The sequence below is a fragment of the Scyliorhinus canicula genome, chromosome 10 (genome assembly GCF_902713615.1).
Source record: "Scyliorhinus canicula chromosome 10, sScyCan1.1, whole genome shotgun sequence".
NCBI lineage: Eukaryota > Metazoa > Chordata > Chondrichthyes > Carcharhiniformes > Scyliorhinidae > Scyliorhinus > Scyliorhinus canicula.
The window spans coordinates 155,899,425-155,926,439 of record NC_052155.1 but is presented as its reverse complement, the minus strand read 5'-3'; the positions used below and the strand labels follow the sequence as shown (position 1 = coordinate 155,926,439).

The 27,015-nt window shown below is 47.1% G+C and overlaps 1 protein-coding gene across 6 annotated transcripts in view; it reads left to right on the top strand.

Annotated features, from left to right (window-relative positions):
- Nucleotides 1–27,015, top strand: part of oxr1a (oxidation resistance 1a) — a 576,817-nt gene that overhangs the window by 179,616 nt on the left and 370,186 nt on the right. For 5 of the 6 annotated variants that reach the window (XM_038809973.1, XM_038809970.1, XM_038809974.1 and 2 more), the window contains one exon: nucleotides 10,577–10,770. In XM_038809973.1, coding sequence (XP_038665901.1) covers nucleotides 10,577–10,770 — 194 coding nt within the window. Of the gene's footprint in view, nucleotides 1–6,830; nucleotides 6,944–10,576; nucleotides 10,771–27,015 lie in introns of those variants that run through there. The other variant, XM_038809971.1, reaches the window with a different exon arrangement.

Here is a 27,015-nt window from a genome sequence, read left to right as displayed (position 1 = left end):
CACACAATTTCACAGGCTTTCAATGAACAAAAATAATATTTACAATGGGTAAAGAATTTTAAAAATTTGCAATAGCCAGCTTAAATACTAATATTCAGGGTTAATATGAGGTACGTGCGAATTAACAGGCAAACTGTAGTCAAACATCCAACTCTGTAAAATCAATAGTAAATGTGATCAAGACACATCCCACGGAATTCTCATCAATTCTCTTCATTTTCTGAAGACCGGCCTCTCATGCGCCGGTGCTCATAGAGTGACATGCGTCCCGTCGATCACTCCCTGGATCTGGGGCATCCCGGCGATTTCAGTGAACCTCCCCTGCCCGGGCATTTTGGTGGGCTCACATTGAATTTTACGTATTGAGCTCAATGGGCACACAGGGCTTCCATAACAGCGCAGTTGCACCTGTGCACTGGGGTCTGTGAAATCCCAGATAGGTCCCCACTCGACACCTGGAAGGACCCTGTGGCGAAAAGGTTCAAGGAAACCATCACCTTGACGGCTACCGGGAGTGGCTGTCCTCCCCCACAGCCCCATGGTTCTAGTTGTGCCATGATCCGGTAGATTTGCCATATGGTTCCCCTGCTCAGCCAGAGTCTTCAACGGCATACCTGGTCTGGAAGGTCCTCGAATGACAGGCACTGCCTAATGCGGCACCTCCTTCTCGGCCTGTTGGCTGCCTGGCTCTCCATCCTCATCAGCTGGCTGCTGTTCCTCTGGAACAGGCTCCGCTGTTGCAGGATCCTCCCCGAGCAGCTCCTGCTCGTACAGCCTCGGGATGGATCCATACGGCCGGTGTCGCTCTAAGAAACCATGGGCCTTGGTGGTAGGTTAGTGGGGTGCGCAGTAAGGTGGTTTCATTGCAGGCCACGGCAATGGTGTTCAATGCCTGGACACTACCCCGGTTCCAGGGATCACCCCAATGCCACCACCCATCTCCGGATTAACCCCATCAGTCCTCGCTACACCCCCCCCCCCCCCCCCCCCCCCCCGGTCCTGGGAGATGTGCCCCCTTCCCCCCCCCCCCAGCCAGGCATGCCAAGGGCAGACCCATGGTCACGCCTTTAGGACCATGTCCTACCTCTCTCCCTCAGCAGCCATGGCACCCGTTTCCCAAATTTTAAAACTACAAGTGAATTTCACCATCAGTAATTCTTCCTGGAGGAGGTGGAGAGTCCCAGAGAGTACCAGGTCGGGTCTGTTAATGATATTCCAGCGGCGCTTATTGTACGTGCAGAGTAGAATGCATTGATGCCGCTGTCCAGGCACCAGAGCATGGTATTCCGTCTGGCGTCGGCCACCATATTTGGTTCACATGCGATTCTCCATCCAATCGTGTTTCGTGATTCTGGAGCCGCTAGATGGAAAATCCCGCCCAATGAGTTTTGATGCTTCTCCCTTCGTTATAGGAGCAGCCTGGGAAGACACGCCTTCTGCTGGTCCCTGGTTTCATTGATTGTAATGTGTCCTCACAATGAGAGGTTTGAGATTCCACAAGGGTGAGGGTTGCGCATTTGTCCTGTAGCCAATGTGTTAATCATGTGGCCTGTCGCAGCCAGCTTTTGGTTCAGCAAATCCCACTTTTTAAATAAAGAAAAGGTAAACACGTTCTCCCCATGTCTGCATGGGTTTCCTCCAGGTACTCCAGTTTTCTCCTACAGTCCAAAGATGTACAATTTAGGTGGGTTGGCCATGATAAAATTGCACCTTAGGGTCCAAAAGTTAAGGTGGAGTTACTGGCTTACAAGGGATATGGGGGGGACCTGGGCCTCGGTACTGTACTCTTTCAGAGGGTTGATGCAGACTCGAGGGCTGAATGGCCTCCATCTGCACTGTTGGCATTCTATAAAGTTTTATTTTAACAGTTCATCATCTCTTTTGTGTCTTCGGGACATGGTACCAGAAAGTAGAAGGTGGAACAAAGACTTAGATAGATAAAGATGGAACTGGGTGAGAGCAGTCCCACCCAGCTGGACAAGAGTGAAGAAGAATTGGAAGAGTATGGTGTGGTCTACTATGTAAACGCTGCAGACAGATTGAGAAGGAAGAGGAGGTCATACAGAATGTGAGGTCGTTGAGCAGTTTGACATCAGGAGTGAGGCAGTACTGGAGGTTTTGACAGGTTTAAAAGTGGACATAGCCCCAGGTCCAGATGAGTTGTATCTCTGGCTGATGTAGGGGGCGAGGGAGGAAATTACAGGGGTTCTGGCTCAAATTTTTAATTCCTCTCTGGCCACAGGGGAGGTATCAGAGGTCTGGAGGTCGGCTAATGTGGTTCCACTTTTGAAGAAGGGTGGTAGAGATAAATCAGGGAATTACAGAGCAGTGAGTCTCATATCATTGGTAAGGAAACTATTGGAGACAATTCTGAAGGACAAAATTCTGAAGGACAAAATCAAGATCCACTTGGAGAGGCAAAGTTTGATCAGGAACCGTCAGCATGGCTTTGTCAGAGGGAGATCATGTCTAACACATTTGATTGGATTTTATTAAGAGGTGACTGTGTGGATGAGAGTAGTACAGCTGATGTAGTTTACATGGATTTCAGCAAAGCCTTTGACACGGTCCAACATGGGAGACTGATAAAGAAAGTAAAACCTCATGGGATCCGGGATAATATAGCAAGTTGGATCCAAAATTGGCTTAATGATAGCAGACAAAGGATGGTGGTAGAAGGCTGTTTGTGTGACTGGAGACCGGTGTCCAGTGGTGTACCACAGGGATCAGTGCTGGGTCCCTTATTATTTGTGATTTCTATAAATTATATAGAAGAGAATATGGGGAGGACGATAAGTAAGTTTGCAGATGACACGAAGATTGGCCGGGTGATTGACAGTGGAGAAGAAGGTCTTGGGTTACAGGAGGATATAGATGGATTGGTCAGATGGGCAGATCAGTGGAAGATGGAACTTAACCCTGCGAAGTGTGAGGTGATGCATTTTGGAAGGTATAACACAACAAGGGAGTACTCAGAGGAACAGAGGGTAACTCAGAAGCGAGCTCAGAGAAACTTGAGATGCTTGTCCAGAGATGCCTGAAGGCAGGACAGGTTAATAAGAAGGCATATGGGACAATTGCTTTTATCAATTGTGGCATAGATTATAAAAGCAGGATGGTTGTGTTGGAGCTGTACAGGACCTTGGTTGGGCACTGCTGGAGTACTGTGCTCAGTTCTGGTCACCGCACTATAGGAAGAATCTGATTGCACTAGAGAAGGCACAGAGGAGATTCATCATGATGTTGCCTGGGATGGAGCATGTTAGCTATGAAGAGAGGTGGGATAAGCTCATGTTGCTTTATTTTGAGCAGAGAAGGCTGAGAGGACACCTGATTGAAATGTATAAGATTATGAGGGGCATGAACAGGGTGGACAGAAAGCATTTGTTCCCCTTTACTGAAGGGTCAATAACAAAGGAGTATGTTTTAAGGTGAAAGGTGGTTTGAAGGGGATTTGAGGAAAACAGTTTTCACCCAGAGGGTGGTGGGAATCTGGAATACACTGCATGGGAGGGTACTTGAGAGGAAACCTCACAATCTCTAAAAAGTACTTGGTCGAGCACTTGAAATGTCATAACATTCAAGGTTATGGGCCAAGTGCTGGAAAGTGGGATTAGTATAGATTAGTGTACTTTTTTCTGTCGGTGCAGGCTTAATGGGCCGAAAGGCCTCTTCTATATTGTATGAGTATGGGAGGCAACAACACATTCAAGGACTTCGGAAAGGAAAGAGAGGTTAATGATGGGATGGTAGTTTGCAAGGATGGTGTGCTCAAGAGTAATATATTTTGAGGGAAGAGTATTGATGGCTAATATTAAATGAGAGAAAACTGCTTGCAATATCTGCGGTCAGTAATGTGAGCTGGAATTCACTGGCCATTGCCATTCCCTTTTCCTGCTGGTGAAGCACACCCGCCCGCGGGTTTCCCGGCGGTGTGGGCTGGCTTCAATGGGAAACCCTATTGACATGCGGAGGAAATATAGAATCTCGCTGCCAGCGAACGGCGTGCCGCTCTGAAACACGCAGGTGGGGAACCGGATATACCATCCCGCGGTGGGAATTGAGAAAACAGGAGGTGAATGTCATAAAATTTACAGTGCAGAAGGAGGACTTTCAGCCCATTGAGTCTGCACAGGCCCTTGGAAAGAGAACCCCACTTCAGCCCACGCCTTCAACCTATCCCCATAACCAACTTAACCATTTGGCCACTAAGGGGCAAGGCCAAACCACCTAACCTGCACATCTTTAGAAACCGGAGCATCCAGAGGAAACCCATGTAGACACAGGGAGAAAGTGAAAACCCCACACAGAGAGTCACACAAGGCTGGAATTGAACCCAAGTCCCTGGAACTGTGAGGCAGCACTGCTTACCACTGTGCCACCCATATCATGAACAATATGAATTCATAGAGTGACCATGAGGAGAGATAGGAGAAAAGAGGTGGGGGTGCAGTATGGGAGAAAGGCCAATTGAGGACCTTGGATGCTGGGATGTATCATTAGTGTGAAGAGCACCTTTATTCTGCACCCATAACAAGATGCTATTACCAAAGCTTATGCTGAGGTAACATGTACTTGACAACTGTTGCAGGCTTAGAAAAGCATCCTGCATTTTTAAAAAAACTCAGTTTATAGTATTTCTCCCAGATTGGATGGTTTGCTCTTAGCTGTTTGTGATAACAGTTAGAATCACACATATTCCAAGTATATATCAGAAAGTTGAAATTTTGCAATATGCGCTGGCTATGTGAGGTTCCAAACTGCTGTTGAACATGCGGAAAATGTTCACATCCGATAGAGGTCTATCAGTGTCAGAACAAAGGCAGGCGGAGCTAGTGCTGACTGCACTAGATTTATCAACATTCAAATTATACTGTGGAGGAAAGAACAAGCTATTCTTTAGAAAGGTAAAATTCCAGACAAAGCTGCCTTGGTCAGTGGTATCTTAAGGAATGATGCTCATCACAGAACTCCCAAGCTTGAGTATAAAGAAGTCATTGAGACTAGGATGGTTTGTTAGAAACTATTTGTAGCTCACCACCAAACTTACTTTTCCACTCTAATACCAGGCATACAGTGATAGCGGACCCTTCTTTATATATAAGTGAAATCACCATTGTCCCAGATGACCATAGGCTGCTTACTCCCTTGAGGTGGAGAGCTGACTGGTGGTGGTTTAACCTGAGGATGAGCATACCTCAGGCGAGAGGCAAAGTCTTTCATGAATAACCTCAGCCAGTATGGGAATTGAACTGCACCATCTGCCTTGTTCACAAAGCAGCTGTCCAGCCAACTGAGCTAAACTGGCCCGATCTTTCTTTACACGTTTGAGTATCAGCAATGTCCAACACATGTTTACCTTATTACCTTAAACTATTGAGTATTTAACATACATCAGTACAACCTATTAGATAATAACAGGGTCGACTGTCATGGCATATTGGAAAATAGCAGACAGGCTGCCCACAATCTTCCAAAATGTGTTGGCAGTGCTGTGCCATCATATGCTCATAAAAATGTTCACATCCTTTGCAAGAGTAACACTGGGGGGAGACAATGGGCGGGATTCTCTGTTGTGAGTCTGCTTCACTACCGCTGCCAGCAAGGATGGAGAACTTGGCTCTCCGCCGAATCTCCATTCACTGCAGCGGGAATGATGAATCCTGTCGGTATGAAGGAATGGAGAATCAAAGCCAATAACAATTTACTAACAATGATGCATAACATGCTTGCACCAATGTCCTTAACAATCCTAGACTTCAATAATCAATTGTGGGTTTTCAAAAGTATTCTACGGGTGCATTCTATTGGCCATGCTGTGCCTGAAAAGCAGGGCTCTACGGTGCAATGTCACCGGTAAATGACAGGAGACCCAGTCCCGGGATCTATCCGGCTCACCATGCCTCGCGTGATCTATCGTGCTCTCATGGGACATTGCAATATGAAACCCGCCCATTGTGGTGGGTTCACCTTTTGGCAAATCTGCATATTAGAGCGAGACAGCTAGTCTCACTCTAATACCATTTAGTCGTGGTGTCGACAGACGGGGACAAGACGGAACGGCACTTGTTCGGGATCTGCCAAGGGATTGGAAGCCCCCAGGTGCATGCCCCCTGGGCAGGGTGCTACCCTGGCACTGCTGGTGCCACCTGGGCATCCTGGCACAGACAACCTGGCAACCTGACACTGCCAGCGGGAAGGGGTACTGCCAGTGTTCTAGGCTGGCACTGCTAAGGTGCCAGGCTAGCATTTTTTTCCATGGCGATGATTGGGCAGGGGGTGCCTTGCGTGGGTGAGTGGGGGTGAGGGGAGGCCCCGGGGCAGCCCCTTCCAATGGCTTGGGGCTTGGGGGAGGGAGATTCGGGTTTCGAGAGATTGGGATGGCATTTAAAAATGGCGCCCTGATCTCTCCTTACACTGAGGAGTTTCAGTGAGCGGGGGTCTTCACTGCAGGAAATGGGATTAAGTGCGGCCTTGGCCATGCGTTCCCTGCTGAGGCCACGTATCTAACTGGAATCGCATTAGATAGCGTTGTGCTTCTTGGCACTGCGAGTGCCAGGAAATATGCGGCTAAATGCGCTCACTATGGGATGTAGTTTCCATTTGGTTAAATCGTCTCTTACATTTTTCACCCAGTTCATTGTTCACCACATGATTGTATGATTCCCTCCTTCCTTCTCCCTGACGAATAACAAGAATAGCACGAATAGCCAATTGATAACACAGAACTTGAATATTGTTGAAAAGAGATACATGATATAGGTATGTTGTCTTTCGTTTATCAGGACAGATGCAAGAATGTCAAATTTCAAACGATCACAATTTATGCTACAGAAGAAAAAGGTGTTGATTGGTTGCCAACTTGACTGATTGGCCAAGGCACTGCCACACACAAAGCAATGAGGAACTATAGTTTCCCCAATCTCCTGGGTAAACAAAAAAGGTGAAAGGTTTGACCATGTTCCTTTTATTTGCACAGAGCGGGTCCTTTTGAACCTGCCTGCTAATGTTTTGTGATTTATGCATGAGGATCCCCAAATATCTCAGTGCTGCAGTTTTCTGCGTTTTTTCTCCATTTAAATAATAGCCAACTTCCTATCAAAGTGCATCACTTCACACTTACCTACATTATATTCCACTTGCCACGTTTTTGCTTACTCACTTAACCTGTCTGTGTCCTTCTGTGTCACCTTTTGTGTCACCTGCAAACTTGGCAATAGTACATTCATTTCCCTTGAGTTTAGCAAGGAAGACAGTTGAAAAGCGATGGCAGATGTTTATGAAAATAGTTCATGACCCACAACAAAAATATATCCCAGCGAGGAAGAAGGATTCTAGGAAGGGGATAAATCAATGATGGTTAACCAAGGAAGTGAAGGCTAATATTAAACTGAAAGAAAAAATATACAATGTGGCGAAGTTAGTGATAAGCCAGGGGATAGGGAAAGTTTTAAAAACCAACAAAATCTGACACCCAAAAAATAAAGAGGGAACAGATAAACTATGAGGGTAACCTAGCCAGTAATATAAAAGCAGATAGTAGGAGCTTCTTTAAATATAGAAAAAGGAAAAGAGAGGCCAAAGTGAACATCGCCCCCTTGGAGAATGACACTGGTTAAATAATAATGGGGAACAAGAAAATGACAGAGGAGTTAAATACTTTGGGTGGAATTCTCCGCCAGGCCCGACGCCGTTGTGAAACCCAGAGAGGTTCACGACGGCGTCGAAGGCCGCTCCTGGCCCCCTATTCTCCACCCGCCGGGGGCTAAGAGGGCCGTGCCGTGAATCTCGGCCGCCGGGCCTTGTCGCTGGTGTCAAGGCCCGGCACGCCGAGAATGACGCGGCCGACACGCCTAATGACGTCAGCCGCGCCTTCGCGGGTTGGCCGGCTCCAACCCGCGCATGCGCGGTTGCCGTCTTCCCCTCCGCTGCCCCGCAAGACGTGGCGGCTTGATCTTGCAGGGCGGCGGAGGGGAAAGAGTGCGTCCCATTGAGACGCCGGCCCGACGATCAGCGGGCCAGTCCCCTCCCGAGCACGGTTGTGGTGCTCACTCCCCTCTCCGCCCCCCAGAAGCCCCAAACAAGCATCTGGCGCAATGTTCACGATGGAAGCGACCAGGTGTGGTTGCCGCCGTCGTGAACCAGTCGTGAACGGCAGGCCGGTCGGCCCATCCGGGTCGGAGAATCGCGGGCCGCTGTGAAAAACGGCGGCATGCGATTCAAAACACGACACACCATTTTGGGGGGGGGGGGTGGGAGAATCACGGGGGGTGCCAGAGCGGCCCTCCCGCGATTCTCCCACCCGGCGTGGGAGCGGAGAATCGCACCCTTTGCGTCAGTCTCCACGGTGGAAGACACTAATAACATTCCAAAATACTAAATAATCAATGGACAAAATACATTATACTAGAGAAAAGGTACTAGGGAAACTAATGGGGCTAAAGGACCATAAGATCCATAGACCTGATGGGTTACATCCTAGGATACGAAAGGAAGTAGCTACATGTTGCAGTGATGGTAATCTTCAAGAATCCTTAAATCCTGGAAAAGTCCCAGAGGATTGGCAAACTGCTAATCTAACAACTTTTTTCAAAAAATACGAGAGACAAAAGTAAGTAGCTTAACTTCTGTCATTGGGAAAATGTAGAGTCCATTATAAAGGATGTAATAGCAGAGCATTTAGAAATGCATCATATACACAAGCAACATCAGCATGGCTTCATGCCTGACAAATCTATTAGAATTCTTTGAGATGGTAATGAGCAGGATAGATGAAGGGGAACCAGTAGATGTACTATATGTGGATTTCCAAAAAGCGTTCGATAAGGTACCGCACAAAAGGCTACTTAATAAGAAAAGAACCCATGCTGTTAGGGAAGTACATTAGCTTGTAGAGAGGATTGGCCAATGGATAGAAGACAGAGTAATTATGAGGGGAGCATTTTCAAGATGGCAACCTGTAACTAGTGGAGTACCACAGGGATCTGCGCTGGGGCCACAATTATTTAAATATATATGAATGACTTGGACAAGCGATGTGAATGCGCTATGTTTGTGGGCGACTTGAAAATAGGCGGGAAGGCAAATAGTGAGGATGGCACAAAGAGTCTACAGAGAGATATATACAGGTTAGTGAGTGGACAAAAGTTTGGCAGATGGAATATGGTGTCGGAAAGTGTGACGTTATGCACTTTGGTAGGAAGTATAAAGGAACTAAATATTATTTAAAAGACTGCAGAAAACTTCAGCAAGGAGGTATTTGGAGCTCCTCGTGCATAAATTACAAGAAGTTAGCAGGCTAGTTCAGCAGGTAATCGGGAAGGCAAATGTAACGTTAGCCTTTATTGCAAAGGGAATGAAGTATAAAAATTGGGAAGTCCGAAGGCATTAGTGAGACCACACCTGGAATACTGAACCATTTTGGTCCCCTTATCTAAGGAACGATATACTGGCATTTGAGAAGGTTCACTAGGTTGATCCTGCGTATGGAGGGATTTTCCTAGAAGTAGAGGTTGAGTAGGTTGGATCTGTCCTCATTGAAGTTTAATTATGTTCATGGCTGAGACAGACAGATTTTTAAACAGTAAGGGGATCAAGGGTTATGAGGATAAGGCGGGAAAGGGGAGTTGAGGATTATATCAAATCAGTCATGACCTCATTGAATGGCGGAGCAGACTCAAGAGGCCTACTTCTGCTCTTGTGTCTTATGGTCTCATGGTCTTATTGGGTGACATAGTTGGGAGTTAACTAGGGCTTTGTAAAGTTCTGCATAATTTCCCTGTTTATATACTTTATACCTCTATCTCTGAAGCCCAAGGCCCTAGTATGTTTTACTAACCACTCTCATTTTATGCCACCTTTAAAGATATGATGCACATGAACCCCCAAGTTCCTATGTTCCTGCGCGCTCTTTAGAATTGTATCATTAGGCTGGCTGAGTTTTTCATGGAATGTAATTCGGTTGATCATTTTGAATTATTTCTTTAAATGTTGTCCACTGTTCATTTGCAGCTATATTTTTTATTCAATAACTTGTCATCAGGATCCCCTCATACCTCTGTAATTTGCTTTGTTTAATTTTAAGATTCTTCTTTTGAACTGGAACATATCACTATCTAATTTACTAACTGTATTGATCACTTTTTCCCAGAATATCTTTTTCCCTAAGTTTACTAATTAAACCTGCTTCATTACAGAATATCCCAAATTTGTGAATAAACAATATTTTAATTTGAATGCTGTGTACGGAAAACCAGAAGGTGTATATTTAGATAATTATACCATTATTAATCTTGTGCCTTATGACCTATTGTCGTCACAGCGATCGGGATTCTTCGGTTCCACAGCCACGTGTTTCTCGGCGGCGCACCGTTTGCTGGCGGCCGAAATCTGTCTTCCCGCCACTTGTCAATCAGATTTCCCATTGAAACTACCCCAAGTTGCAGGGAAACTGGGCTGCCGGCCGGATGAATGAATCGCAATGTCCGGAGAATTGCGGCCAGTAAACAGTGGTTAAGGAAAGCATAGAAAGTCGATTCCTAATTGTTTTCTCTGAAATATGTTTTCTGTATTGTAGACTGAAGAAAAAGTCCCAGTCAGTGGATATGACCTCTCCAGCATTTGCCAATCCAATGGCAGCTGATAATCCATCATTGCAAATGGGCAAAACCCCACATCAGGCAACCACATCAGAGGAGGAGCAGAAAAATGCCACCAATACACAAAGACGTAATACCAGACGGACTGAACTCAAGAGATATTATACAATAGGTTGGTGCTGTGCCGTTATACCAGTAGAAAAACCTACCAGTAGTTAGAAGCATCATGTGAGAATCATTTTTGTGTTGCTTGAGTAGAGTGTAATGTCGATATTCTGTTTTCTGTCTGAAGATCTATACCGTTAGAAATGCATTTTCCAAATATATTGAAATGTGAGGTTTAAATAGAATATGGATGGCTAGTCTGCTTGGTGACTCATAACTGGCCATGAGTCTCATTCGTTGTCATCCATCTTTGTATGTCTCCCTTTCTGGTTAAAAGGAGATCATTAATAAAATTCCTGTTAACCTTATCTTTAGCACTGACAACAATATCAATTTACACCAACGCTTATGTTCAATGATGCAGCAGAGGTTGGACATGCTCCCATTTGTATTTGTGAATTTCACTTGATAATATGCTTCAGTTTGTAGAATAATTATGTGGTACTTGTTTTGAAGCACTGGTATGCCGTAATTCCACCATCAATTTTATGTGACTACAAAACATTTTGAATAATGCAATAAGTTGTGCATAGCATCCTAGGGATGTAAATCTGGTCAATCTGGAGTCAGAGTCATTAGGGACATTTAACATTGGACAGGCACATGGACAGCAGTTATTTGAAGGGGTGTAGGTTAGGTTGATCTTAGATTAGGATAAATGGTCAGCACAACATTGTGGATTGAAGGACCTATACTGTGCTGTACTGTTCTATGTTCTACGTTCTAAATTTACTGATTTGGTTTCCTGCAAAATATTGTGGTGCCGTACTTTTGTTAGGTGAACATTCTGTGAGTGTCTTCCATCCATTAGTTTGGAGTGCACATGTGATCAACATGACATTTGTGCTGATTGATTACTGTGGATCAGATTCTGCTACGTAGCTGCATGTTACCGTTCAGCATAACCAGTAGACACATTAATTTGACCCTTATAGGATGTTTGAAATAAATCTAATGGAACACATCATGGCAGAATAGACTTTTAGTGAGGGGTGACTTGATTGAAATATATAAGATCCTGAATATTGTTGACAAGGTAGACGGGGAAAGGATGTTTCCTCTTGTGGATGGGTCCCGAACTAAGGGGCACGGTTTTAAAATTATGGCCACCCTTTTAGGACAGAGATGAGTAAAATTTTTTTCTCTCAGAAGGTTGTGCGACTTTGGAACTCTCTGCCTCAGAAGGCGTTGGAGGCAGGGTCATTGAATATTTTTACGGTAAAGGTAGATCGATTCTTGTTAGGAAAGGAATGTGATCGAGGGTAGATGGGAATGTGGAACTTGAAACACAAATAAATCGGCCATGATCTTGCTGAATGCTGCAGCAGGCTCGAGGGGCCAAGTAGCCTACTTCTACTCCTATTTCATATGTTTGTATGTTTATACGGTATTACCATAGTACAGTGTTATGGTGCAGTGTCACAGTTATTCTCAGGTGCTTCCAGGAAGAGTGCTAGGTTGAGGACAGTGAACTTGTTAAAATTCACAGAATCATAGAATTGTTACATTGCAGGAGGCCATTTGGCCCATTGTGTCTGCACTAGCTTGCCAACTGAGCATTATGACATTGCCAATCCCCTGCCTTTTCCCCTTACCCCTGCACATTGTTTCTATTCAAATAATCATCTAATCATAGATTATCATAGAATTTACAGTGCAGGAGGCCATTCGGCCCATCGAGTCTGCGCCGGCTCCTGGAAAGAGCACCTTACCCAAGGTCAACACCTCCACCCTATCCCCATAACCCAGTAACCCCACCCAACACTAAGGGCAATTTTGGACACTAAGGGCAATTTATAATGGCCAATCCACCTAACCTGCACATCTTTGGACTGTGGGAGGAAACCGGAGCACACGGAGGAAACCCACGCACACACGGGGAGGATGTTCAGACTCCGCACAGACAGTGACCCAAGCCGGAATCGAACCTGGGACCCTGGAGCTGTGAAGAAATTGTGCTCTCCACAATGCTACCGTGCTGCCCATCTAATGTCGTCTTGAATGCCTCGATTGAATCTGCTTCCACCACATTTCCAGACAGTGCATTCTAACCTGAACGAATTGCTGTGTGAAAGAGCTTTTTCTTTATTTACATTTGCTTCTTTTCAAAATCACTTTAAATCTGTGCCCTCAAATCTGTGCCCTCTCATTTTGATCCATTTTTGAGAGGGAAAAGTTTTTCTCCATCTACCCCTTTCAGCCCCCTTGTGATTGTGAACATCTCTATTAAATCACCAAGGAGGACATTCAGTCCCAATCTCTTCAATCTATCTTCAGAACTAAGGTTTCTCATCCCTGGAACCATTCTTGTAAACTAATTTTACATTGTCAAGGTCAGGGGTTCATCGCTCTGTAGGGCAGAGCAGTCAGTCTCCTGCATTTTAACATCACAGAAGTTAATCTTAAATAGTATCGTTGTATTATTTGCTTTTCTCAACAGCTGCAACTTTTTTGATGTGGTCAAATCTGCTCTCCCTACTGTCACATTTTTGAACAGAAATGGGCAGCAGGAGGACCAAAAGTTTAATATTGTTTGTTACCAGTATCATGCTTGATGCCTGGCTACTGACATTTTCAAGCAAGTGTTTATTTGAGTTCTATCCAAAAAGATGTGAGAGTCTCTCCACGTTTATTAGGGTTTGAAGTCCTCCAGCACAGAAAAGGTCCTTTGGTCCGCCACATCTGTGCCGGCCAAAGGTAAACACCGAACTATTCTAATCCCATTTTCCAGAACTTGGCCCATAGCCTTGTATGCCATGGCATCGCAGGTGCACATCTAAATACTTCTTAAATGTTATGAGGGTCTCTGCCTTCACCACCCCTTCACCTCCTACTTTTAATAATCCATCAGGTTCGGAAGGGCCAGGCTGCCTGACTGTCGCCCTCTCTGAAGCACCATCTTCCTAATCCTTACCACCTTACCTCCCACATAAATGACAAATTCAGCCGTTCCACCCAAATAAGAAGGATTTTCAGCGAAACGACTGGTAGGCACTGAAATAAAATAAAATAAAAACTGCCACAGAATGTTCATCTTAACCGCCTGCCAACGATAGTAGAAGATTGGCCCATCTCAATATATCCACCTTGTCCCCACCCTCTAGGCTCATAAAAATTCAACTTATGGAGCTGGGCCCAATTCCGAGCCACTCCCAAATACCTAAAGTGGGTAGTTCCCACCCAAAATGGAACCTTCCAAACGTACCTCCACCCTGGAGAAGACACCACAAAACACTAACTCTCCTGCAAATTTAATTTATAGCTTCAAAAAGCCCCAAATCGCCTAAGCAGTCCCATTATACCCCCACTGAAGAGCTCGGGTGGAGGTATACTACAACAGGTCTTCAGCATACAGAGATACCCGAAGCTCAAGACCCCATCCCCCCCCCCCCTCCCCCCACCTTACTATCCTCTTCCATTTATCTGAGCATCTAAGCGCTATGGCCAAGGGCCCTATCACCAGTGCAAATAGATGGGGGGTTATGGGGCACCCCTGCCTCGTTCCCCTATGTAACAGATAGTACCCTGAGTTCACCTCATTCGTGCACACTCTCGCCTTTGGTTCCTTATACAGCAATTTAACCCATGCCATAAACTTGAGCCTAATCCCAAATCTCTCCAACACCGCGAATAAATAGCTCCACTCCACATGATCAAACAACGTCTCTGCATCCAGCATCACCACCACCTCCAGCTTCCTCCCTTCTGCCAAAGAAAGCACTACATTCAATGGGCACTGCACGTTCGACGACAGCTGCCTGGTCTTTACGTCTGATCCTCCCCAATCATTTTCGGGGGACACACCCCCAACTAGCGCTAGCACCTTAGGTAAAATCTTGGCATCCACATTCAGCAGAGATATTGGCCTATACGACCCATACTCCACTGGGTCCTTATTCTTTTTTATGAGCAATGAAATGGATGCCTGTGCCATCGTCTCTGACAGCCCCCCTTAGCCACCGCATCCTCAAACATCTCCACCAACAGCGGCGCCAGCTTATCAAAAAACGTTTTTATAAAACTCCACCAGGAAACCATCTGGCCCTGGTGCCATACCCATCTGCATCCTCCCAATAGCCACCTGCATCTCTTCCAGCCCCACTGTCTTTTCCAATTCTTCCCTCTCCTCTTCCCCTACGCCAACCACCCCAAAAGCTCCCTCATGTCTGACTCATCCTCTGGAGGCTCCGACCGATACGACGTTTTGTAAAATGCCTCAAATGCTTTGTTCACCTGCTCCAGTGCCCCACCGACTCCCCTGCCCCATCACGAACCTGATCAATCTCTCTCGCAGCCAACTGCCGGAGGGGCTGGTGCACCAACAACAGCTGACATTATCCCCATACTCGTACACAGCTTCCTTCGTCCGCCTCAACTGCCGAACCGCCTTTCCTGAGGTCAGAAGGTCAAACCTTGCCTGTGACTGGTTTCTTCTCACTAGAATATCCGGAATAGGATCCTCCGCATACTTTCCATCCACCTCCAAGATTTCCTCTACCAGCCACTGCCGCTCTACTCTTGCCTCACTGTCAACCTGAGCCTAAAACAAAATGATCTCACCCCTCACTACCACCTTCAACGCTTCCCACACCACTGATGCCAAAACCTCCCCATTCCTATTAAACCCCACATAATCCTCAATCACCGTTCCCATCTTTGCCAAATGTTTGTGTCCGCCAGCAGCCCCACAACCAGCTTCCACGCCGACCGCGATGCCAGCCCCTTCACCAGGACCACATCCACCCGATGTGGAATATGGTCCGAGATGACAATCACCAAATATTCTGCTTTCCTCACCCTGGCCAACAGCGCATTCCCCATAATAAAGTCAATCCTTGAATACACATTGTGTACTGGCGAAAATAACTAATGCTCCCTGTCCCACGGATGCAAAAACCTCCACCGGTCCGCCCGCCCCTCATCATCGCAGCCAACATCTTCGCCGTACCCCTCCCCCCCACAAGGGGGTCAGCGAACGCGGCTTGGCCCCATCCATCTTCGGATTCAGCATTGTATTAAGCGACAGTGTATCCTCCACCCCCTTCAACACCTCGCCTTGCTCCCGCACCTCTATCAACACCTTTGCCACAGCCTCCCTTATCGAGACAAGAGTCTTATCCACCCACTCCTTGAGCGAGGCCATCATTGCCTTTCGATGCCTGTCGAAGTGCTTGGAAAACAGTCGCTCAAACTCCTCCACCATCACTTCGGTCCATTTATCCAGTGTTATGGGTGCCACCTCACCCAGCGAGTTTGCTCCCGCCATCTTTCCTCCCACTGAACTCTCCACGTAACTCGCCAGCAGACTATCGCTCAAATTCTTTCTTCCCGGATTCTTTTTCCAGGATTTTGACATCCTTCGGTTGCTGCAACTTTTCTGACAATTCTCCACAAAATCTCCACAAAATCTGGGCGAAAATGGCAAAAAAGAAAGCTCCAGTAGGAGCCATCTAACGTGTGACCTCCAACTACATGTTGCCACCGGAAGTCCCTGATGATGATTTATGATGATGGCTTATATTGTTTTCCATAGAGGCCCAACAGTGCAGAAGGAGGCCATTCGGCTCATCGAGTCTGCACCGACCCTCCAAAAGAGCTTTCTACCCAGGCCCACTCCCCCGCCCTATCCTCTTAGCATTGATCCGAGCAATCCACCTTACCTGCACATCTTTGGACTGTGGAAAGAAACCGGAGCACCGAAGGAAACCCAAGCAGACATAGAGAGAACGTGCAAACTCCACAGCCACCCAAGGCCAGAACCGAACCTGGATCCCTGGCGCTTTGAGGCAGCAGTGCTAACCACTGTGCCACCGTGCCACAGTAGAGTGCAGGTTTAAATAAAGGGTAAGGAAATACGATAAAAGGAGATGTTTTTGGTAGTGTTACACAATCTCAGAATGTTCCAAAGTACCCCAAGGAGCAATGGAAGCAGCATTTGGAAAGGCAGTTAATATTGTAATTCAATTTGTGCATAGCAAGATCCCACAGCAGCAATGTGATAATATTTTCTGAAAGATAAATACCGGCGGTATTGAACTCGAGAATTAACCTAGATGATATGCTCCTATAGGTATAGGACCTGAACCCACAATCATGAGATCACTATGACTGAGCTTTGGTTGATAATGTTGCGTCTTTAAATTAAAACTACTGAAACATCAGCTATCCTATGCAATTAACACTTTGGTAGTTCAAAAATAAACTTGATTGTTTAAAAATATACTGTTATTATATTAGCTGTTTATATTTCTAAAAAGTGACGCTTCTGACTCTGACCTGTCTGTGACCTATATTTGTATCCCTGTTTTTCCTGTGGTGCTCTGTGGGTCATTCTGCTCCAGCTGTAATGTAGACTTGTTTCCATATCACATGGTTCCTCACCTCTGTCAGGACATTAGTAATAATGCAGAATCAATTATTAAGCATGTTCATAAAAATACACAAGTATGTTGCTCAGGCAGAGCTGAGTCAGTATTGGCATTGAATCACTGACCACCGTTCCCTGTGAACTGCCTGAGGCAGAACCAGACTTAATTGCAACCTTGATGTATTAGGTACATATAAATGGACACACTAACATACAAATGTAGATCAGGAGTCGACCACTTGGCCCTTCGAGCCTTCTCCGCCATTCAATAAGATCATGGCTGACCTGATGTCAACATCACGTTCTATGTTCTATGTTCTATTCCTGCCTACCCACCATAATTTTTCACCTCCTTGTTTATCACCAGCCTATCTAGCTCTGCTTAAAGATATTCAAAGCCTCTGCCCTTTGAGGAAGAGAGTTTCAAAGATTCATGAGAAAATAATTCCTCACCTTTGTCTTAAATGAGCAACCCCTAATTTCTAAACAATGATCTCTGGTTCTAGATTCTCTCACAAAAGAAAACACACTTTCCTCACCCACCCTGTCAAAATGACTTCAATTCAGACATCTCATTCATCAAAACTCCAGCGGCTACAAGCCAAGCCTGATTAACCTTTCCGCATAAGACAACTAGCCCATTCCACCCAGAAGGGTGATGAAGGTAGTGCAGTGGATTTTGTGTGACTTAATTGAGGCGTACAAAATTATATGGGGAAGAGACATACACCAACGTTTCTGTGTTCCTTCACCTCCTTTAGAGCTTCTCCCGTTATTTTATACTGTCCTTCCATATTCCTCCTGCGACAATGAATCACCTCACATTTCTCTGCATTGAAATTAATCTGCCACTTGCCTGCCCAATCTACTAACATGTCTGTGTCCTTTCAAAGTTCAAGACTATCCTCATCACAGTCGACAACAGGTTGTGCTCTTCCGCCCTGCCCGCTGCAAGGTGTTCTTGGGCGAGAGGTGGACAATGGAGATGACCATTGACCTCGAGCAAGATTCTCCAATCGCTCGGCGGACACGGACGGAGAATCCTGCCCAATGTTTCCAATCTTTATATCATTTGCAAATTTTGAAATCATGCTCTGAACACCACAGTCTATATCATTAACATAAGTCAGGAAGAGAAAGGATCCAAATGCAGACCCCTGAGAAACCCCTCAACAAACCTTCCTCCAATCTGAAAAACAACCATTTATCACTGCTCATAGTGACATACAAATTATATACATCGCATCAATAGCATTGCCCGTAGTAATCTGGTCTGTTTGTTACCTCCTCAAAAACAACTCCAGCTAGTGAGTTAACATGATTTTTCCTTAATGAATCCATACTGACTTTCCTTATTTATCCTGTGAAGCAACTGCGCTACAGTGCCGTGTTAAGGTGTACCTCATCCTTCTTGTACAGGTCCCATCTGCCCCACAACCGGTCCCTCTGCCTCAGAAATCTAAAGGTGTCCCTCCTACTCCATTTCTCCAGCCAAGTGTTGAACTGCTCAATCTTCCCAATCTTATGTTCATTAGCATTTGGTACTGGGAGCAATTCTGATATTACTGCTCTTTAGGTCCAGCTTTTTAATTGCCTTCCCAACTCCCTAAAATTTGCTTTCAGGACCGGCGACTAGTGGCTTTTCACAGTAACTTAATTTGAAGCCTACTTGTGACAATAAGCGATTTTCATTTCATTTCATCCCTTTTATTACTGATGCTCTTCAAAAGCCAGAGGTTGTTCATCCAGAGTGAATGACCACTTGCTTTTCACCCTCCCTCAAAGGAATGTCCTGCAGGTGCTCTATGATATCCTTTACCCTGGCACCATGGAGGTGACATACCATCCTGGAGTCCCATCTACTGTTGCAGAAGCACCTGTCTATCTGCTCCCCTAACTATAAAATCCCCATCACTATGGTACTTCCATTTTCCCTCCTCCTCATCTGTGCAGCTGAGGCACATGTAGTGCCATGAACTTGGCTCTTGCTACAGTCCTTTGAGGGAACATCTTGCTCACCAATATCCAAAATGGAAAAGTGGTTAGAGCGTGAGATAGCCTCAGGGGATTCCCGCACTACCTGCCTGTTTCTTTTAGATCTCTTCTGGTCACCCATTCCTTTGCTTACTGTGTACTCTTAGCTGCAGTATGACCACCTCCCCAAACGTGCTGTTCACATAATCTTCAGCGTTGTAGAAGCACCATTGTGACTCCAGCTGCTGCTTGAGTTCCACAACCTGGTGCTCAGGTTTCTGCAACTGGTGACACTTCCTGCAGATGTCATCGAGGGCACTTTGTCCCACATCCCATAGGATGCACATTCCACAAGGTCGAACTGCACTGACATACCTTAAACATTAAAGTATTTACTACAGTCTGGTATAATATAGTAACCCACCTGTCACTCACCAATTATCTCCTCTGTGCCAAGTCCGGAAAGGCTACACTTACCAACCAATTAATTTACGGGACTCCTCTGACATTTTATCTGTAAATTCTGGGCTTTCTCTCTCCTCTGCTTTATCTGCTCTTGGTCTCCAAACTCCCGTTGCTTTATGGGCTCTCTCTGACTTCAAGCTGCTTCATGGGCTCTCTCTTCCAGGGAGCAATTGAGTGAACCTTTACTAATACTGCCTCCAATTCACGTGTTTGCTTTCTTAAATACGAAGATCAAAATCACACACAGCGTTCCAGATGCAATCTCAGCAAATTGTAGCAGGACTGTTCTCCCATCCTTGCAATAAATGAGATTTGCCATCCGAATTGCTTGGTGCACTTGCATGCTAACTTGTACGAGCACCCCCAAGTTTCTCACCTTTTAAAAAGTATTCTGCTTTTCTATTATTCTGACTAAAATCGATAACTTCAGATTTTCCTCCAATCTCCTCCATCTGCCATCTTGTTTCCGACTCACTTTACCTGCTTATAATCTCTTTTCAGTCCCATTCTATCCTCTCCATACCTTACCTCTCCACCTTGTTTTAGAATGGAATCCCTACAGTTTTGTATCATCAACAAACTTAGAGATGTTACTTTGCCTCTTCATCTGGATCATTAATATGTTAATATATAAATAGCTGAGACTTCAGTACTGATCCTTGCGGCTCTCCACTATTTATGCCAGTCAACTTGGAAATTCTCTGTTCATGCCTACTCTCTGCTTCCATTCCATTAACTAATTTTCTATCCATGCAAATATATTACCCTTACCCCGAACTCCATGAGCCCTTAGCTTTATTATTAACCTTGTGTGTGGCACCTTATTGAATGTCTTTTGGAAATACAGGAATCTACTGGTTCCCCTTTAAGTACCCTACTAGTTGCATCCTCAAAAGTCTGCCAAATTTGTCAGAGTTAACCTTTTGTAAATCCATGTTGACTTGTTCTAATGAATACTTTTTCGAAGTGCATTGTTTTCTTTTTATAAATTTAGCGTACCCAATTCCTTTTTTCCAATTAAGGGGCAATTTAGCATGACCAATGCACCTAGCCTGCACATCTTTGAGTTGTGGGGGCGAAACCCACACAAACACTGGGAGAATGTGCAAACTCCACACGAACAGTGACCCAGAGCCGGGATCGAACCTGGGACCTCGGAGTCGTGAGGCAGCAGTGCTAAGTGCATTGTTAAAGCTACATTAATAATAGAGTGCATAATTTCCCTTTGACTGATGTTAGATTAACTGGCTTGTAGTTCACTGTTCACTCTCTCACTGTTCTTGAAAAACGATGTAGCATTTACCGACTTCCAATCTGATGGTACTATTTCCGAATCAAAAGAATTTTGGATAATAACAGTGATGCGCTATCAATTGACCACAGAAGCGAAGTTGTAGTCCGAAACTGAAGGCTTTAATAGACAAGATGTTTCCCCCAGCAGCTCAGGTACAGAAAGGAAGCTGTGGGGAACACACGGGCTCTTTTCCCCGCCTTACAGGGCGGAGCTACCTTACAGCTCCAACCAATGGGTGACTAGTGTTACATACCATTGGGCCAATGAGCATCGAGCCTTCTCCACCAATGGTGTCTCGGCATTGCTGGTTACCGTAATACCTCTAGTCATACTACCACATTCACCCCCTGTTGAAAAAGAATCCGGCGGGGTGGGGGGGGGGGGCGACTTGGTCGCCCAACCATAACTGGTGGTCCGCCCGGGTTGAATAGCATACTGGTAGTATGACTATTGAGGTACTGCGCTACTTTCGTACTGTGTCTGCCCACTGGCCCATAACTATTTACAAAGACATAATACAGTTTTGCAATTACACAATTGGCCATGTACATGTCACATTAAAAGGTCTATATACAGTTCATAGCGACACAATCAGACGGTCGGGGACCTTGGTTGTCATTTGCGATCGACGGAGCTTCGGCGGAGACGTCGGTGGAGGTGCAGGCATCTGTGACTCCGGGAGTGTGGATCCATTCCCCGTAGCGGCTTCAATGCCCCTAGATGGCGCTGGTGAGGGTGGCTGACCCAGGGAGGGGGCATCCAGACCTCTAGATGGCGCTGGTGGGGAGGTTGACTGGCCAGTGGAGGGAGCGTCTGTAGAGTGCTGTGGTGGGCAGGGGCGTCCAGGCATGGACGGCGGGAAAAACGGTTGTCCAGGGCAGAGGTCGACAGTGAGGTGCGCCGGTGGGGGGGGAGGGTGGGGCTGGTTGCAAGGGCGAGGGTGGGGATCCGGCGGGCGTCAGGTTCCGTAGGGAGACCGTGTCTTGTCGGCCATCGGGGTACTCCACGTACGCGTACTGGGGATTAGCGTGGAGTAAATGGATCCTCTCGACCAACGGGTCCGACTTGTGCACCCGCACATGTTTCCGAAGCAGGATGGGCCCGGGGGCTGCCAGCCAGGTCGGGAGCGAGGTCCCCGAGGAGGAGTTCCTAGGGAAGACAAGGAGACGTTCATGAGGTGTTTGGTTAGTTGCAGTGCAGAGCAGAGGCCGGATGGAGTGGAGGGCGTCTGGGAGGACCTCCTGCCAGCGGGGGACTAGGAGATTCCTGGACCGTAGGGTCAGAAGGACGGTCTTCCAGACCGTTCTGTTCTCCCTCTCGACCTGTCCGTTACCCCGGGGGTTGGAACTGGTCATCCTGCTCGAGGCAATACCCTTGCTAAGCAGGAATTGATGCAGTTTGTCACTCATAAAAGAGGACCCCCTAGCAGTGTGCATGTAGGCGGGGAATCCGAACAGGGAAAAAATGCTGTGGAGTGCTTTGATGATGGTGGTTGTGGTCATGTCGGGGCAGGGGATGGCGAACGGGAAGCGGGAGTACTCGTCAATCACGTTGAGGAAGTATGTGTTGCGGTTGGTAGAGGGGAGGGGACCTTTGAAGTCCATGCTGAGGCGTTCAAAGGGACGGGAAGCCTTTATCAGATGTGCTTTCTCCGGACGGTAGATATGCGGTTTGCACTCCGCGCAGATGTGCCAGTTCCTAGTGACTGTCCTGACCTCCTCGTAGGGCAGGTTGCGGGTATTTACGAAATGGAAGAAACAAGTGACACTCGGTGGTAGAGGTCCTCGTGAAGGGCTCGGAGGCGGTCCACTTGTGCGTTGGCACATGTGCCGCGGGACAGGGCATCGGGAGGCTCGTTTAGCTTCCCGGGACGATACAGGATCTCCTAGTTATAGGTGGTTAATTCGATCCACCACCGCAAGATCTTATCGTTCTTTATCTTGCCGCGCTGTGCATTGTCGAACATGAAGGCTACTGACCATTGGTCCGTGTGGAGGGTAAACCTCCTGCCGGCCAGGTAATGCCTCCAATGTCGCACATCTTCTACTATGGCCTGTGCTTCCTTCTCGACTGAGGAGTAGCGGATTTCGGAAGTATGGAGTGCATTCGAGAAGAAGGCCACGGATCTGCCCGCTTGGTTTAGGGTGGCTGCCAGAGCTACGTCAAATGCATCGCTCTCGACCTGGAAGGGGAGGGACTCGTTGATGGCGCACATTGTGGCCTTTGCAATGTCAGCTTTGATGCGGCTGAAGGCCTGGCGGACCTTGGTCGACAGGGGGAAAGTAGTTGTTTGGATGAGAGGACGGGCTTTGTCGGTGTAATTGGGGACCCAGTGAGCGTAATAAGAGAAGAACCCGAGGCAGCGCTTCAGGGCCTTGTAGCAGTGAGGGAGGGGGAACTCCATAAGGGGACGTATGTGTTCCGGGTTGGGGCCTATCACTCCATTTCGCACTACATAGCCGAGGATGGCTAGGCGGTTGGTGCTAAACACGCATTTATCATTGTTATACATAAGGTTAAGGATTTTCGCGGTCTGGAGGAATTTTCGGAGGTTGATGTTGTGGTCCTGCTGGTCGTGGCCGCAGATGGTGACATTATCGAGATACGGGAATGTTGCCCGTAAACCATAGCGGTCAACCATTCGGTCCATCTCTCGCTGGAAGACCGAGACCCCATTAGTGACACCGAAGGCAACCCTTAAAAAGTGGTAGAGCCGCCCATCTGCCTCGAAGGCAGTGTACTTGCGGTCACTCGTGCAGATGGGAAGCTGGTGGTAGGCGGAGTTAAGGTCCACCGTGGAGAAGACCTTGTATTGCGTGATCCTGTTCACCAGGTCGGATATGCGGGAGAGAGGGTACGCGTCCAGCTGCGTAAACCTGTTGATGGTCTGACTGTAGTCTATGACCATCCTATTCTTCTCCACGGTCTTTACCACCACTACTTGAGCTCTCCAGGGACTATTGCTAGCCTCGATGACCCCTTCCCCCAGAAGCCGCTGGACCTCGGACCTGATGAACGTCCGATCTTGGGCACTGTACCGTCTGCTCCTAGTGGCGACGGGTTTGCAATCCGGGGTGAGGTTTGCAAACAGGGAGGGGGGATCGACCTTGAGGGTCGCGAGGCTGCAGACAGTGAGGGAGGGCATAGGGCCGCCGAATTTGAAAGTTAGACTTTGGAGGTTGCACTGGAAGTCTAACCCTAGGAGAGTGGCTGCGCAGAGGTGGCGGAGGATGTAGAGCCTGTAATTCTTGAACTCCCTCCCTTGGACCGTGAGGTTAGCTACACAATACCCTTTTATTGCAACAGAATGGGAGCCAGAGGCCATGGCGATTTTTTGATTGACGGGGTGGACAGGAAGAGAACAGCGCCTTACCGTTTAAGGGTGTATAAAGCTCTCCGTGCTCCCAGAGTCGAGCAGACAGGACGTCTCGTGCCCATTGATCAACGACGTCGTCGTTGCTGTGGAAAGGGTGCGGGGTCGAGACTGATCCAAGGTCACCAATGCCAATCGTGGCAGGAGTTCAGAATCATCTTCGGGTGGTGTGTGGTCACCCGTGCTGGGGTCCTTGGAGCCGGTCCAAATTGGCGGCGCACATGGGGTTGCACTTGGCTGGGGGTGGACAAAATGGTGGCACCCATACCCCGCACGTGGTGTTGGTAGAGCAAGATGGCGGCATCCGGAGGCCCCACGTGGCGCTGGGGGAGGAAGCTGGCGATGTTTGTGGGCTGCTCGGGGCCCGTGGAGAGGGTTGGAGCGGTGATCCGCCCTCGCCGTCCGGAACCGCAGCGACCGCCCCATGGCAGACTGCCATGAAATGGCCCTTTTTGCTGCACCCCTTGCACGTTGCCGAACGGGCTGGGCAGTGGGTGGTGTTTCGCCTGCCCGCAGAAATAGCAACGGGGCCCAGCGGGGTTGCCGGGGCGTCTTGCAGCGCAGGCCTGAGGCGATTCAGAGTCTGCTGGGAGGGGGGGGGGGGATTCCACGCTGCCCAGGGGCTACCGCGCGGTTGGAGGCGTAGGCGCGGCCATTTCGGGAGGCCACGTCCAGTGAATCGGCGAGGGCCCGTGCCTCCTTGAGGCCCAGAGTGTCTTTCTCAAGCAGTCTCTGGCGGATTTGCGGGGACTGCATACCCGCAACAAAAGCGTCCCGGATCAATAGTTCAGTATGTCCGTGAGCCGAAACTTGTGGGCAGCTGCAGTTTCTCCCTAGCACGAGGTGCGCACGATAGAACTCGTCTAGTGACTCACCAGGGCTCCGCCGTCTCGTTGACAGTAGGTGCCGGGCGTAGACTTGGTTTACTGGGCGGATATAATGTCCTTTGAGTAGTTCAATTGCGGAATCGTAGTCCGTAGTGTCCTCGATGAGCGTGTAGGTGTCCGGGCCCACTCTGGAGTGCATGATCTGTTGTTTCTGCTCCCTCGTAGGTGTGCTTTCTGCCGTGCCGAGGTAGCCGTTGAAACATGCTAACCAGTGCTTAAAGGTTGCTGCTGCGTTAGCCGCGTGGGGGTTGAGTTGTAGACACTCCGGCTTGATGCGGAGCTCCATCCTTTAAAATCTTGTCTATTAATTGACCACAGAAGCAAAGTTGTAGTCCGAAACTGAAGGTTTTAATAGATGTTTCTCCAGCAGCTCAGGTACAGAAAGGAAGCTGTGGGGAACACACGGGCTCTTAAAACCCGCCTTACAGGGCGGAGCTACCTTACAGCTCTAACCAATGGGTGACTAGTGTTGCATACCATTGGGCCAATGAGCAGCGAGTCTTCTCCACCAATGGTGTCTCGGCATTGCTAGTTACCGTAATACCTCTAGTCATACTACCACAAACAGCTAACGTATCCACTATCTGCAGCTATCTCCTTTAGAACCCTTGGGTGTAGGCCATCAGGTCTTGGGATTTTTCTGAATTTTATTCCTTTAAGTTTCTCCAATACTTCTTCCCTGCTCAGATGTTAGCAAATTCTTGGATCTGATGATCCCTGTTAGGTATGTATCTAAAATAGCTGATCCCAACTGGGTGAGGGGAAAGACCAGTCATCCTGATTGCTATTCAGTTCTCATCTGCTTTATAATGCCTTGCTTGTGTGCCGATACGATCTGAACTACCTTCAGAAGAAAAGAAAAACCTGCATTTAATAGTCTCTTATCATGGCCACACAATGTCTCAAAGTGCTTCACAACTCAATTTATTAGTGTAGTTTATGATCTTCAGGCAGATAATTTACTCACAAGATCTGACAAATAATAAATGAACAAATCTTAAGTTAAACCCTTTATTTGGTCGTGGTTGAAACAGAAATGTTAATGGGAGGACGAGTGTTTAAATATTAAAGTGACTCAAATATCTGAACTTTAAACACAGAGACATTTAGAATAACTACACGGGAACATACCCAGGGGAGAAAATGTAATAAAAAGCAGGAAACACCTGTTGTGTTTATATTTAGGCAGTCTTAGATTGGAAAATAAAAATTCCCATTTAATTTGTTTGAAGAAATTGCTGTGTAATGAATCACAGTACAACATAAATCTATTTAATTCCATTCCAGCAGTGATACTGTTTCTGTCTTTTCTTCATTCAAAATCCCAACATGAGGAAGCTTTATTGTAATACTCCTCCAGGTATTTAGTTACACTATCGATGAATATTTAATAAAGTGTGCTGCCTGGAAAGGAATTGAAGTGACATATAATTTATTTGCTGCCAGACAGTGACACCAACGATTGGAACCCTGCTTGACAACTTTTGTAGTTTTAATGAGTGGCTCAATAAATTTCATAGAATCACAGAATAATAGTGCAGAAGAGGCTCTTCGGCCCATTAAGTCTGCACCGATGCAAGAAAGATAGCTGACCTGCCTACCTAATCCCATTTGCCAGCACTTGGCACATAGCCTTGAATGTTATGACATGCCAAGTGCGCATCCAGGTAATTTTTCAAGGATGTGAGGCAACCCGCCTCTACCACCACCCAAGACAGTGCATTCCAGACCGTCGCCACCCTCTGGGTAAAAATGTTTTTCCTTCAATCCCCCCTAAACCTCCTGCCCCTCACCTTGAACTTGTGTCCCCTCGTAACTGACCCTTCAACTAAAGCATCAGCTGCTCCCTATCCACTCTGTCCTTGTTCCTCATAACCTTGTACACCTCAATC